Source organism: Sebastes fasciatus, chromosome 23 (assembly GCF_043250625.1).
Source record: "Sebastes fasciatus isolate fSebFas1 chromosome 23, fSebFas1.pri, whole genome shotgun sequence".
NCBI lineage: Eukaryota > Metazoa > Chordata > Actinopteri > Perciformes > Sebastidae > Sebastes > Sebastes fasciatus.
The window spans coordinates 6,994,594-7,010,715 of record NC_133817.1 but is presented as its reverse complement, the minus strand read 5'-3'; the positions used below and the strand labels follow the sequence as shown (position 1 = coordinate 7,010,715).

At 41.7% G+C, this 16,122-nt stretch overlaps 1 protein-coding gene across 1 annotated transcript in view; it reads right to left on the bottom strand.

Moving 5' to 3' along the window:
- The window catches only part of LOC141762140 (copine-8), a 99,020-nt gene that overhangs the window by 4,275 nt on the left and 78,623 nt on the right, over positions 1-16,122 (bottom strand). Inside the window, exons 14-19 of the mRNA XM_074626072.1 lie at positions 13,183-13,229; positions 11,471-11,652; positions 10,325-10,452; positions 7,052-7,154; positions 3,720-3,777; positions 3,517-3,590 (exon numbers count right to left, since the gene is read on the bottom strand). Coding sequence (XP_074482173.1) covers positions 3,517-3,590; positions 3,720-3,777; positions 7,052-7,154; positions 10,325-10,452; positions 11,471-11,652; positions 13,183-13,229 — 592 coding nt within the window. The remainder of the gene's footprint in view (positions 1-3,516; positions 3,591-3,719; positions 3,778-7,051; positions 7,155-10,324; positions 10,453-11,470; positions 11,653-13,182; positions 13,230-16,122) is intronic.

Here is a 16,122-nt window from a genome sequence, read left to right as displayed (position 1 = left end):
GAATGATGAAAAGAGAAGAAAGAATTCAAATTATATAACCTAATTTATCCTCTTTGTTTCAAGTTGCTTCGTTCACTGTTTTAAGTGGAAGGAGCTTCTTCTGAACTGCGAGTTTATTGCTACAGAGAAGCGAGTCCCTCCTAATTAAGAGGCTGCAGCTTCGCTCTATTTTCTGGCGGTGAATGTCAAAACTTTCTCCCAAACAGCACTCGGAGAAGAAATGTGATCCCCTAAGGTCACTGAGATGAGCAGCCAATGTGGATACAAAGAATGTGCAAATTAGTGATATGATGTTTTTACTGAGAATGTTAGGTATTAAAGCTCGCCGACGCCATTTGGGGCTGCCGGCGTGTGAAATTGGACAGCTTCAAGCTTTAAGATGGAGAGAGGAGACGGGCGCAGAGCCAGCAGCTACATACCAAGACGTAGTTAGCTCTCGCAAATGTCTGGGAAAATATGCAGGTTCAAATGAGGGGATCAGCTCTGCTAATTTGCACAATAGCACAGTCAAGAACTGGTCGGTAGCAAGTCAGGAATCTAACTGATGTTGATGGTTTTCTGCCATTTGTCACTCACACATAGAAGAATAATACACCTTTTTCTCCCTTTATTCCAACTCTAATACCTCAACTAAGGTCATGATTCACAATATAATACCAGTGGTGTCTCATTCTCATATGTAAAATCTGTAAACCACTCTGTGTGGAACACATTGGGATCATTTCTATGTAAGGTAAGATTAAAAACTAAAGGCCCAGACACACCAAACCAACAGCAACTAGCGGTAACAAAGGCTAAGTGTTGTGTCGCTTGTGTGCAAAGTCGCACTTGAACACACCGCAAAGACTACAGCCAACGGCCAACCAGCACGTACGTTCTTCGCCTGCGTGGGAGGAAATAACTCTGCCTACCAGCAGGTGGCGGTAGTCTGTATTAGTTGGCCATGGGTAGAAGGTAACGAGCAAATTGAGAAATCCTTGCCATATGGTTAAGGTTAGGGATCAACCTCGAAGAGTTAAGGTTAGGGATTGACCTTGAAGAGTTAAGGTTAGGATGCGCTGTCGGGCAGCGAGTTTCACTGTCGAGTCAAGCTTTTTGCAAGTTTTTGCAATTTGTGGGTTACCTTCGAGACAAGACCATATTTCTTAAGGAAAAAAAAGGAATAATTCTCTGATTCCAGCTTCTTAAATGTGAATATTTTCTGGTTTCTTTACTCCTCTATGACAGTAAACTGAATATCTTAATTGACAATGAATAATAATCGTTAGCAGCGACCATAACCGGGACTGTGCACTATAATCTCATGGAGCTACCTACATTGTTAGAATGTCACTTCACCTCTAAACAGGCACTGCAGTGACAATAGTTTCCAGACTAACTTATAATAAGTTTTTCAATGTTTTGCTCAGGAGCCCCTTGGACACATGTTTATGTTGACTTCTCAAACCATCGGGCCGCCCTGTTGTGACTCATTATGTACATCTCCAGCCTTCTTCTAAATACCAACACACCTGCTGTGATGACATAAATAATGGTGTATCTCAGTCACGTGTCACAAACCACCCGGTTATAGGCTCTTACGTTGACGATAATGCTGAATTAAATGAGGACAGATATGAGACTGTTTGTCACCTGCAATCACGAGATCACATGAGAGGCCAATTTGTGCTGGAAACCCTCGCTGCGAAGTGTAACCTTCGCCGTGTCGCTGGGGGTTATTAGCTTGCTCGTAATGAGAGCCTGCAGGCAGAACTGCTGTAATGTTCCACTACTGAAACTTAGTTTTATACCATCTCCAGGTCTTTTTCTGCATGTGCATGTGCATGTGTGTGTGTGTGTGTGTGTGTGTGTGTGTACTTGAGCTTGTTAAAAAGCCAACTAACGAGCTAGCCTCCCTCGCCTACGTGGGCTAAGGGAGGGTGTGAGGGAGTGAGATATGACAGCGGCGGTATAAAGGTCACGGAGGAGAAAAAATGTGACTCCGCTGTGTCGCAACAAACAAACGGCTCGCTCTGAATGTTTGCATCTCTTCGCTTTGGTGTCAGCGAATGATGAGTTTGAAAGGTAATAACTTGTCATTGTGGGCTGATCAATTACAGCAAAAACAAACAAGGATAACAAATTTTAAAAAAAATCAACAAAGGGATGAATACGGGATGAAGGACGGGCTGAAGGAATGACTGTAAATTAATCATAGTTTAGATTCTGAGCAGTCGTTCCCAGCAATCTTGTACTTTCTACTTTGCATTTTTCAAGACATTCGTTGTTTTTGTTGCTGTTTTTCTCTGTCGGGGCAAACTTCATATCCAAAACTCTACAAGGGAAGATTTAAAGGAAGTAAAAAGGCGGCTTCTGATACGGCTAAGTTGTAGCAGCTTGGTGGAAAAAGTCCCTTCTGCGTGGATGACAGCAGACCCCACGCTGCCCTGCAGGCCGGGGTTCGAGCCGAGGGTCTCTGTTCATCCGCTTTAATGAGAAAGACGAAGACGATGTGGCAGACTCTCAGCAGATACTGGGGAGCATGCTATTATCTCTCTGTGTGTGTACATATGTGTGTGCTGCATTTGTGCGTCTATGTTGCCATCTGGGGTCTGGTGCGCCGTGGGGTCGAGGTGACCGGGTGTCTGTCGGCACGGACAGAGTTGAACAGTCTGGACAGGACTCGGGTGTTTTTTTTTTAGCTACTCACCTTTAAAACAGCGACACAGCTTGCACACAAATCCTTCTACACTTCCAAATAAATCCTCTGAAAAGTTGTGAATTTTGAGTATTCCTGTTGGTCCGTCTAACATTGTCCAATATCACTGGTTGAGTTTTGATACTTTTGCATTATTAAAGAGGACAAAATATGCCCATTTTCAGGTACATACATATTTGGGGTTTCTACTAGAACATGTTTACACGCTTTAATGTCCAAAAAATTATTTATTTTTCTCATACCAGCTGTGCTGCAGCACCTCTTTTTACCTTCTGTTTGATACGCTCTGTTTGAGCTCCTGCCCCGCCATCCCGAAAAAGCCCAGTTTGCTCTGATTGGTCAGCTGACCCACTCTTTTGTGATTGGTCAACCAAACAAAACTCTTCGGACTCCGCTCCAGCTCCGCTCTAACTAGCTTTGCTTGAGGGCGTTGCCAAACTAGCTGCTAAGCAAATGTGTTACTTGGTGACATCACCACGTTACGGAAGAAAAAGGCAGGACTTCAAGCGAGGTGTTTCATTATACAGAAAAAGGGGGGGAACACAAGGTTAATTTTTACCCCGGGGCAGTGGAGTGGGTTAATGTGGCCTTGATTTTACTGCTGGCTCAAAATCAGTATCACATTTATAATAAATCATTAGGGAATAAATCAGAAAAAAAGTGATGACAAAGGATCTAAGTGGCCGAGAGGCAGAGCTCATTTGTAATGTTGGACGTGGTTTCATTTTGGAATACCGTCAAAACTATCAGTCTTTCCATAAGAGGGACAATAAAACAGCAGAGGGGGAATGGTTTGAGAGAAAGAAAGGATTGTGTACCTGAACAATGTCCCTCTCAGCAAATCGTCCTCTTGATGAGATTCTGATTTCATCGCCGTCCAACTCGACCATGGCTGAGGAGAAGAAAAACAAAATAAAACACATTATTTCTCATTGTTGTCAAAGTCTAAAAAAAAACATACAGAGTACCAACCTGAAAAATACCAAAGCAGAACCAGCAAACCCAGTTCTTGGTGACTTACCATCAAATTCTGCGGGCCCCACCCCCACGATGATGATTGACATTGGCAGACAGGCGGCCTGCAGGAGAGGAGAGGAATAATTAATATTTAAAAAATTTGAAAATATTCTTCTTTTGTGAAAAGTGTGTGTGTCTACCCAACCCGGTCTCATTCCCAGGACGTCAAAACACAACGTTCTGTCACAGCGTCCGATACCCTTTAGCGCCTGTATGAGACGCACCGGGCTGTCAAGTAACTCCAATGTAAACACTGCAACTGCTCTGGAAGTCAAGTGACGTAGTATAAAGAGCGACAAAAGAGGCAAAGTAGGGAGGAGGATGGGGCGGATGGACGGGTCAAATAAACACCGGACTTTCACCCAGTAGGCCGCTGTTCATGTTCCGTGTGAAACCAAACGTCAACGTTGACTTATTTTAAGTTACGTAGCCTAACTATGTTATGCTCATTTTCTCGTAGACTTCTATACAATCTGACTTATTTTAGCAACCAGAGGAGTCGCCCCCTGCTGGCTGTTAGAAAGAATGCAAGTTTAAGGCACTTCCACATTGGCTTCACTTCTCAGACCAGGAGGTTATCGCCTGCTTACGTCCCATACGTAACGTAGGCTACATAACTGAACAAACATACATGCAATCTTTTATTAAACCTAACCAAGTAGTTAACTAAGTGATGCCAAGGAATTCTAACCAAGCGTCCGTATGTGGCAACTTTGGAATGAGAAAGAGTTGGTTTACCCATGTGGGTTGTTAATTGGATAAAGAAGATACAGCCTTTGTCTTCATTCTGTCATGTTCTTGTCAACATGTATAGTACATACAGTACGTGTAAACGCGTGTGCTTTCTACAGCACCTCCTGCAGCGCTGCGTGGGTCGAGGCATCACAGGGAATAATATTAGAGACGAGAGAATCAACAACACGGCCTGGACTCGCTGACGGCTTATAAATGACATGTGTTTGTGTGTCACAGAGCGGCTATTTGAAAGAGAGGGCCAGCGGTGTGAGTGTGTGTGTTCTCAGCGTATTTTGAGTAATGGGTTGACCTCGGGCAGCGGAGCAATAGATGATCTTATCAAAACATCTCGTTTATTTTCCGCTCCCTTCGGTAAAAGGTTTTCTTTACGTCTCTACTGCTCTCTTTTTATTCCCCGTCCCCTCTACCCTGCCGCCTCTTTCTCCTCCTCTCTCAACCTCCTTTTCTCCTTAATATTTCGCTCCTCTCAACCTCTTCTCTCCACTCCGTCTCTGCCTTCAAAGGTCTGAGATGGATCACTGCCTTCACACAAACGGCTGTCGTTCACTGTTCACTTTGTTTGCATTCTACATCGCACTCTGGCTTCCCTCCGGAGCATTGCTATGACTTGACAGTGATGGAGAGGACGGACGGAGGGTGAATAACATGCTGTCAAAAGTCAGGCCGGCACAGCGAACGAATATCAGTCGTAAAGTCACATCATATTTCTGTTGGCATTGCACGGAAGGACGGATACAAATATGTCTAGCCTTATGTTCATGTATACTCTGAGACTTAAACGGATCTGGTAGATTTACATTATCTGTTTCTAAAGTCAACAATATCTGCCATTTCTCCGTGTAGTAATTCCATAGTCAATACATCTATAAGCTGACAGCGAGCTGCCTAACAGCCTTATTAGGGAAATATTGGCACAGCTGTTTTCCAGCTTTTGTTTCAAAGACAGATTTTTGCTGCCGCGAGCAAAACAAGTAACGATGAGGAGAATTTAACAGAGACATTTTTGCCCAAATGTAAAAAAGTTCTCACCATGACAGTTCTACTCATCTACATAAATATTTTTTTTATATTTAAGCAACTATGCATCATGAAATACTACAAATTGCTATATAATTAAGGCATTTATTGTGAATGCTTTCCATGATGTATTTCCTTTTCGGTGAAATGTCTCTTTGGATGAATACTACAGTATATGGAAAATAACAAAAGAGCACAACAACAACTAAATACCTTCCTTAATATCCAATTCATATAGAAAAATGTAACGGTTATCTACACACAAACAAGCAGCCAGAGTCTGTCTTGTAGATAGTTTGCATAAAGAAAAAGAAAAGATACCAGACTGCCTACAGTATATATAGATGGACGACACGTCTCCACTTCCTTCCACTGTACAAAAGTGAAGCCAAACTATCCCGGATACGAGAGCTGCCTTCTTGAGATTTTGACGTCATTTGGAGTGGTATCGAAATCCCACCCACACATCCAACTGTGCCAATCACAAGCCGAGCACGGCAGCAGCTTGCTTGTTAGAGTGAGCCACCTAGTGACTAATATCGCTATAACGACATTTATGATCGAGCTGACTCATGTTCTATTACATACTTGTGACGGTTACGGAAAGTTACATTTCCTCTCTCGTATAATTCCCGAGCCTCCAGCTGCACGACTACTTCCCTCAGAGCAGCTGTCAATCACAGCTGTCGATCATGACGTCTCACCCCCTTTTTATAGCATCAAATAACTCAATAAAACCAAACTTAGCAGAAAAAAGAACACTTGAACATACTGTATATCAGCCTGATAAGAACTACCTAAAATGACAGAAACCATGTTTGGGAAAAATTTATTTGACTTTTTAGTTTGGCCCATCCGCTAACATGAAGGTATATGACCTATACTGCAACCAGCCACCAGGGGGCGATCAAGATGTTTTGGCTTTACTTTTGGGGAGCTGTCATGTCGTCCATATTTATATACAGTCTTATATATATCTATACAGTCTAGCTGTCTTAATGGCAGCCTTTCCGCTCTTCATTCATTCGTCTGCTTTGTTTTTAATGTTCTGACTTTTTGTGTCCGTCTTTTTATGTGTTATTTTGTGTCTTTTTCCGAAAAATCAGCTACATAAATCATTAGTTAGGGATTGAATTCATTTCAGTGTTCATTGTATTTCTGCCTTTTATGTTTTGAGAGAACAGCACTTAAGATAAGAGGCACTTCATTGCTTGTGAATGAGGTGCAAAATGACACAGATTCAGCAGCTCTCGTGAGGCAAGGCTGGATCAGACTCAGCCTGGATAAGCATGCAAACAAACACATGTCGAACCACCTGTTCAAAATGTATTCAGCAACGCTGTTGACTTCCTGCGAGCCTTCAGTTCCCAAATGCATTGAGTGCTTGAACCATAGTTATCATTATCATTACAATCAAATCCATTTAGATGCATTTCTCCAACTAAAAGACTGGTGAAGAAGTGAGGACACCCTTTAATCTGAATTCTCTTTTTGGTGAACTGTCTTTTTTCTCCTGTTGTTTTGGGGGGGTTAGGTGTTAACAGCTACAGCAGATGCACTTACGTTGACAATAGACTCCTTGGTCTGGGCCATGTCTGAGATGACGCCGTCGGTGATGATGAGGAGCACAAAGTACTGGGAGCCGTCCTTCACTGAAGCTGCATACCTACACACACAAAAAAACATAATCTTTGTAATTACGCCTGCGCTACCATCCATCGTGTCTTTTGTTTACCGTGATGATTCATTACTTGAGCATATCAAGCATCATTCTGTGTGGTTTTTTAATTAAAGTACTCAAGCTAGTTCTCAAGTTAAATAGAGTACACGCAAATAGTTGAGTGGAAAAGGAGGCACTACACGTCCTTTGAAAGTTCTCATTGAATAAATGTCTCTTACCTACCACTCTGGAGGATTTTAATCTGTCAAGCACTTCTCTCTGTACGTCTCTCTCTTTAAGCCAATTCTATAGATGCTCAGCTCAATACGGCTTTCAATTTCTGCTGTGATATCGAGAGTAACCTTTCGCTCCCATGTGAGTTGTAAACCAACTATTACTGATATTTACACACTGACATTATTTCAGTCGCTCTTGCTATGCTTCACCTTTCTGCACCGGGAGGTTAGATCAATGTCTGTCTCCTCCCCGATGGTGACAACTGATGTTTTAAGTGTCTCACTGAAGATGATAACAACATAGCGGATACATAAAGCAACAATTAAAGAGTGGTAGAGAGGGGAAGAGAGTAAAGTGTATAGTTACTAAGCTGCATGTGGGAGTGAAGAAAGATAGAAGAGTTAAAAGGGATTATTGAAATATGAGGGGAAACACAGCCTCTGCTTGGTTACATACTGTAAGCAGGCTTTAAGTTGACAAATGGGCAATAAAGTTGCAGAAAGATGTTTAAATGTTAAAAGTTTTTAATGAGGTTTGGGAGCACGAGTTTGTCGAATGTGCGCTGATTAGTCTGGTACTTAAACTGAGTAGATTCTTGAAGTTAAATCTTGTTGCTAAAAAATTAATGAGATGTAGTCTGAGGCTGAGAGAGGCGAGGCGTTTATGAAAAATGTGTTTTTGTTTACAGTAAAAATTTACATATTTATCTCATTTGCTGCATGGATTAAACTATTTGGTTTGCTACTTTGTGTTTGTGTGCTTTGTGTTCTGTTATTTGCACGAACCAAGAAAGAGTGCTTCAGTAACAGATAAACAAAATCGTGAGTACGGTAAGAAAAGGTCAAACAAACAAAACAAAAGAAGAAGAGAGAAGAAGAGAGGAGGACAGGATGAGAAGATGGATGATTAGGAGTAATTCTTGTAGAGATTTAGATATAATAATCGACAACGCTTTTGTGTCTGTTCGTTAAATATGAAGCTACAGCCAGGAGGATGTTAACTTAGCTTAGCATAAAGACTGGAAGCAGGGGGAAACAGCTGGCCTGGCTCAGCGTAAAAGTAATAAAAGCCCCTTACCACCCACACCTCTAAAAGGCCTTTACACACAAGGCTCATGACGAATAAACAACATGAAAATGTGAAATACTCGCCTGCGAATATTGTATGTTTAGGGCTTTTATTGTGAAAGTTAAGAACAGAAGGAGTGGACTTGGTCTGCGCTGCCTCCGTCAAGGTTGAAAGGAGTAATAAAGTTTGCTGTCCTGGTTCGGACTACGGAGCCTCCGTGTTGTTGTTTCATAAATAACAGGCGCAACTCAACTGGTTCCACACAACGTTCGTACGTTCATGCAAAAGCTCAGAAAATTGACGAAAAAAAACGTTCTAAAAAATATATATTGACGTGCGAATTAATTGCACGAAAAAACCTGCACCGATGTGTAACGACCTTTAAGCTCACTAATAGACAATTGAATCACTAATTAATATATCTTGTTCGTTTAATTCATACAAACCCAAACACATAACACATAACCACCTGTCAAAACACTTCACACAACAGCTGTTGTGCGGTTTCAAGGTTCAAAATTCAAAATTCAGAGCATAAATATGATCGAGGGATTGCCTTCACACGGCTCTCAACATGGTGACGGCATGTTATTAGCAGCACAAATAGTAGTTTGCTGCTGTTTTGATGATCTGAATTTCAAATTTAGCACCTTTAAACGTACCAGATATATTATGTTAATTAGTGAGCTTTAGAGGTGCTGGTAGGCAGACGTTGTTTTAACTTTGGACAGAGCCAGGCCAGCTGGTTCCCCCTGCTCCCAGTCTTTATACTAAGCTAATATCTCCTGGCTGTTGCTTCATATCCATTCCCCCAAAAAGCCTAAAGCACCTCTAAAGTTCTGTCTGTGTTAAGATTAAACAAGGTACAATGTTAATTAGTGAGCTTTGGAGGTGCTAAGCTAGCTAGTTTTCCCCTGATTTTATACCAAACTAAGCTGCCTCCCAGCTTCAGCTCCATACGTAATGTAAAGATATGTAAAGACGTGATGGTAGTATGAATCTTCTCATCTAACTCTCGGCAAGAAAGCGAGTAAGCTTATTTCCCAAAACTGTTCCTTTAAAAAGAGAGAATATAGGATTTTGATGTAATTACAGTAAAAATAAATTTGTGATTTATTTGCGCATTAAAAAACAACATGTTAGTGAGGAGTGGATAAAAGCAAAGAGGCTTTATGAAGGAGGTTTGATGGAACATTAGTCAGGAGAAAAAAGGGTATTTCAGGGTATTTCAGGTGACTAAGAAGAAACTGCTGCCTCTGCATGTTAAACCGCTTCCCTTCAGAGTGTCTCTTCATGTGTAACTACGCAATTAAGATTTCAGTAAATTATCTTCTAAGTATATAAAGTAACCTGATGAGAGGCTTCACTTGAGCGCATCTCTTTAATTACACACTTGCATGAATAGTTCCTTAATGTCACTTCTTTTTTTTTAGTTCAGAACTTTGAACAGATCACATGACTGAGCTTTGCTGCAGCATAACTTATGTTCCCGTCTAACGCAGTGACACAAACAAACAAGTAATCAGCTGTCAGGTTCTTTCTCTGTATGTGTCCTTATATCTTCTCTCTCCGTTGAACTCTTGTTAGCTACCTGGCAACACCTGCTGCACGGAGCCTGTTACAGAAAACCTGAGAACACATTCTGAGTGTCAATCTCGCAAAGTGAAATGTACTCGGTGTTCTTTCACGCAAATGATTTGAAGTTCATTATATAAGCGGTGAGAGCAAATATGCAAGTGTAAAAGAGTGAAAATTGAGTAACAAAAAAACAAAGTGTGGAAAGGTAAACATAGGAAACCAATCACTGGAGTACATGTAAATGAGGGAAGGAGGAAAATATTACATTAACGCCTATAAATTGTGTATGTTACCTGGCCACATGGTTGATGACAGGGGAGAAGTTGGTGGGTCCGTAGAGCTGAACTGACTTCAGACTCTGGTAGTAGGCCTCCATCACACCTTCAATACCTGTACAGTACGGGTTCTGAGGGTTCCCATTCTACATTAAGGAGAGGAGAGAAGAGGAAACCATTAACCTGCATGATTCATTTCAGATGCGCCGAGGAGAAACAGATGGAACAGACCGGCTTAAGGATGATTTATATATATATCCCAGTGTTTTGCAAAAATTAATCTAAACAAACTGCTAAAAGATATAACAAAAAAATGCTTGGCTTGCGTATAGATCCTTTTACAGCTGACATCATGATTACGTCACGGTTTAGCCGGAGGCAAAACAAAGGAAAGACTGGAGGCAAACACGAATCACCTCAGAGTAGTAGGCTACACATGATGTCATCTTACTGTGTTGTTGAATACAAACGCACGTGTTGTCGCATGCATTTGAGATGACAAGCTCTAGCAAGCTACAATATCGGTGAGGTGTTTCAGAGATGGAGAGAAAACGTTGCTAATATTTTAGCTTAGCCTTCTGCAAACCGTAATTAGCCGTCACGGCTGCTGCACCACAGCGGAGAGCTCATCGCTCAATGAGCAGGCTAAACTATGAGAGAGATTTTGCTAATAGTTTAGCGTTTGTTGCAGTAAGCAGTAGCTAAACTATTAGCAACATTTTCTCTCGCCGAGAGTGAGTTACTGTATATATTCAGAAAAATTCATATTTTCTCCAGCCATTGTTAAAAAAAAAGCCAACAAAAACTTGCTGGCCAGCATTAATTACATTAACTAATAGTAGTAGGGGGTCAATTGTTGCTCTTGTTGGTTAAAAAGCTGATATTGTGTTCTTGTTATTGGCAAGAGTTTGGTGTAAATTGCTGTTCAACAAGGTTGCATTGACATTAAAACCTGATGTTAACTGTTGATGTTTCTGAAGAAAAGAATTAGCTGTTAAACAATTTCTTGTAAAACCTTGCTCTTGTTGCATTAGAAGTATTTTCAGGGATGTAATGTCACATTTTCATTTCGTCAGATTGTCAGAGTGGTTGCAGAGAACATCTCCATGTTTCACTCCCTCCCTGTCCTCCATCTCTGGTCTCCCAACCCCTCGTCGTTCGTACCAAAGCAAACTCGTGGGAGATCCGTCCGTCGGGCGGCAGCTTGGCTCCGAACCCCAGCGCGGGAAACATCTTATCGCTGTCGTAGTCCTGGATGATTTCTCCTACCGCTTTCAGGGCCATCGCGTAGGCGTTCAGCTGGTAGGGACTCATGTAGTGGAGCGATGTGGGCTGGGCTGGGTTACCTGTTTGTGCCAAAAGGGAACACACACACACAGTCAGATGATATTCTATGAGTAGGATAATGTGCTTAGACAATGAATGAATGACGCTTCATACATTCTTTGAAAATGTCTCAATTTACTTCTTTGACTTGACTTCATTTAACCTCTTAAACTCCCCTAGGACGCCGGCCTCCTTGGCAGATATTACCATCCTTCAGAGGCTATAGCAGGCTCGGAAGGCTACAGTTAAGATACTGGTATCATGTGAAAGTATAGAACCTAATGAATCCATCGGTACCAACTATGTCATACTGGCTTGTCACGAAGGAGGCTAAATAACGCTCCAAACTTACACTAAATTATGGCGAGGAAAAACTGTCATGGTCATTTTCAAAGGGGTCCCTTGACCTCTGACCTCAAGATATGTGAATGAAAAATGGGTTCTATGGGTACCCACAAGTCTCCCCTTTACAGACATGCCCACTTTATGATAATCACATGCAGTTTTTTTTGCATGCAGTATAAATGTGTTATTTTCGCCTATTCTAAATATATTTATATATACATTTATCTGCAGGAAATAAATTGCATTCAGTGACTAAACTTTAGATTTGTAGGAGGTGATTAATCTTGAAGGTGTCATGGTTACAGTGTGGAGAATCAAATATGAACTTTTCAACATCCAAACTTCTCTGTTATTATGTGAGTGCATAAGTTTTACTCGTTGAATCAAAAATGGGACAAAAAACCTTTTTTGAAATGTTAGTGAGTCTTATTTTTGGTAGAAAACTGCAATCTTTGGGAAACTATTAGACCCAATTAAACTTTAAAATCATAAAGTACTTAAGTCCAAAATTGCAAAATTAAAAAATCAAGAATGCAATTTTTGTCAATATCCTTTTAACTAACATAAATAAACCTAACCAGGTAATTAATTACCCATCTGTGTTGTAAATACGATGAACTGTCAGCAGCTGTGTGGGCTTTATAAGAACCACTATAACCACTCGAATCTAAATGATGTTTTTCCAATACTTGGTGGTTCAATTTAGCAGCCAGTGATTCCAATAACAAGCAACCAACAAATAGTTCTCTAGTGGTTCTGTTTGTATGGAAACAAAACCATGCATGACGTCACTGATGGAGCCAAATTGGCTGCTAATTACGTTAATGTAATATGAAACTTGACTCGCTATCCCAGCTGTGTTTTAATAAACTGCAGATCTCTACTAGCCGTCATTCTAAATTGAGATTTTAGTGAGAGCCAGACAAGTTCAAGTACACCTCCGCATCACATTTGCTGCCGCCTGTCTGTCCTGCTAGGACCGAGCTCAAGGGTAGATGGATAACACGGTCCTTAATCACAGCCATCGTGGCGTGTTACTGCACTCAGCTTTAGCTGCCAGGTGTGATGGAGAGGGCTATTAGGAAACACTTGATTCCCATCTGCATATATTTGAATAAACGCTCTTCCGTCGGCATTCAGAGCTTTTTATGTGTCGTTATGTGGGTCTCTGAGTGTGTGTTTGTGTGTTTTACTGGGAGGCTCACCGTTGGAAGCTGTGAAATCGATGGCCACGGTGAAGTTAATCTGGGTCCTGAGAAGACAAAAGCAGTGAGATGATTTATTAATCAACAATCATTTCCCTTTCTCTCTGCTTCTCTCTCTCACACACACACACACTTGTGATCCAACCAGAAACAATCTGAAGAAATGAATGAACTGCAGACATAATCAGGTTAAAGTGATCAATGTCTGAGAGAGCAAACAGAGTTCCTCCTGCCCTTTTAGCTGCGACAGTAATGAGTGGACAGCGAGTCGCTGGGCTTTCACACCACGCACGCGAGCACGGCGTCGCTCAGGGGAAGGTTGTTGCTTTTAAATGGAGAACACAGCTAACGGTCTCTTTAACAACTGCACGGGTGAAAATAGCATGTGCCACACTGACTTTGCTCCCAAAATACAACTCCATTCAGCTGTGACCCCGGCTCTTTGCATCCGACAGCATTCTGGTAGACAGGAGGTGAAATTTTACAAATATGCTAAATTGGACTTCAAAGTTACAGTTCGGAGTTACATAACTGTGAGCCGCAGTCATCTCAGGACTTAAATTAAACAAGACTAATGGTACGTGTCCACAGGATCCATCCTTTCCATGCTTCCCATTCATTGTCTATGCAAGCAGCCGTGCAGTGCATTCTGGTAGCGTGGCGGCGCGATTCGAGAGACGGAGCGTCACAACGGCCGTTCCTCATTTGCATTAAATTGAGGGCTAGTCTACTTTATGCAAATCACGGGTGTCCGACGCGACTCGCCGCCTCTCGAAACTCCAGAGAACATTTAAAATAAACGTTGTTGATCACATCAACACACATCAGTGACCGTTATGGGTGGCTAGCTAGCTGTCAAAGTTTAAGGATCGATATCATTAACTACTTCAATTTTGTAATATATCGCCCTTTTGCCTCTGTCAGCTTCTCTTCATATGGGTATCTGTCTTTGGTGCATACTTAATACATTTCTGATGATGAACGATAGACAGATGACAGATGAACAGCTGGTAGCTCCGTACGCTACCCCCTCAAAAATGGGGGTGCCGCCCCAGAATGCTCTGCGATTCCCATTCCCTATAGTTTGAGATATTTCAGTTTGGACCAAAGTGGTGGTAGTGACCAACCTCGCTAGCGTGGCTTAAAAGTCAGAGGTCATTAGGCAAGAGAAAGTGGATATCAGATTAGATAATATACGTTGTGCCTTTACATTTTCTACACACTTTTATGACTTCCTCACAAAAACTTTCTGAGAGGAAAAACAGACAAATGAAAATAGAGGTGATGAAGAAGAATGAAAGAAAAGAGACTTGAAGCAAGACAGAGACAAACAACAAGCACCACATCACCCAGCATGAGAGAGTGGCAGCATCTCTCCCTCTCCATCAAAACATCTCCTCACTTGTTAACCTGCAGGAGCAGGATGTGGTTAAGCGCTCTGTCGTCCTGTCACAGCTTTTTCACACCGATCCTCATCCGCTGCCAAACACAGTCACAAACACACACACACACACACACACACACACACACACACACAAAGCCTCCCTGTCTACCTCACACACACACACACGTCCTGTATTCAGATAGTGTCAAACAGCTAGTAGCTCATCGTCTCTGTCACCTCAGCGCCGGGCCATGTGAGGTGCAGGCACTGTGCCGTCCAGAGGGGACGGACTGATAGGGGAGGAGAGGCATTTAATGATCAGCCCACATGTTTGGGGTTTTCACAACACAGGAAACCCAGAAGGCCTGTGGCGTGGACCTGCCAGCTCAGGTTAGCGTACAGATAGTAGTTGCAGCTTGACAAAAGAGAGGGGGAATAAAGAGAGAGTGGGAGAAGCTCTCTATCTCAACTCCCAAATAACATCCAACTTAGCGACTGTAAACTTAATATTTCTACTTTTAATTTCACTCTGATTTTTTTCTTTTTTTAGGGAAAGTGTCATGCATAAAGTAAGTTATTCAGATACTGTCGATGTAAACGTTGAGCTAAATCAGGGTCGAGTGGGCGAGATAATTAGATCTGTTCACAAATAGCTTTGTCTTAATTAGGCAGTCAATAATAGTAATCATTTCACATATTTAGAGCTGCATGGTGCCTCTAATAGTGAAGAGAACGTGCCAACTTATATACTGTAAATATACATACATATATATATATATATATACATATATATATATATATACAGTGAAAGTTTTAAACACCACCTGATAATGTCCAAAATCATTGGAGGCTACTCTTAGTTGATAAAAAGTTGATGGTGTAAAATGTTCTCACTGACATTCTTTATGGCTGATTATACAGTGCGTAATGAGGCGGTTCATTTCATCAACATAATGGGAACATCGGGAAAATTCCAGTAAATAAGCTTTATTCTAGGGGGACGGCTGCAAGGACAAACGAGCAGAGGGTGGAGATCTGAGTGAATTCTGGTCCAGTTCTGCTGGCACAGACAAGCTTCAGCCTAAATTATGCATGCCCTCTTTCTCTCCCACCCAATCTCTCTCTGTCACACACACACACACACACACACACACACACACACACACACACACACACACACACACACACACACACACACACACACACACACACACACACACACACACACACACACACACACACACACACACACACACACACACACACACACACACACACACACACACACACACACACACAAACACAAAGTTATAAAGTTTGAGAGAGGTACTCCAATCGTGTGAGTGTGAAGGGACAGCCAGAGAAACAAGGTGATTCCAGGGACGGACAATAAAAAGAGACAAAATAAGGCCTGGGACTCACCGCCTAAGTCTACCTGTGTGTGACGACTACCTTGCACATTAAGTTTGCCTTTGATAACGGCCCTAAATAATAGAATGTTTCATTTCAATATAAATATATATAGTTATTTCAATTTATTTTAGACAGAAAAAGGC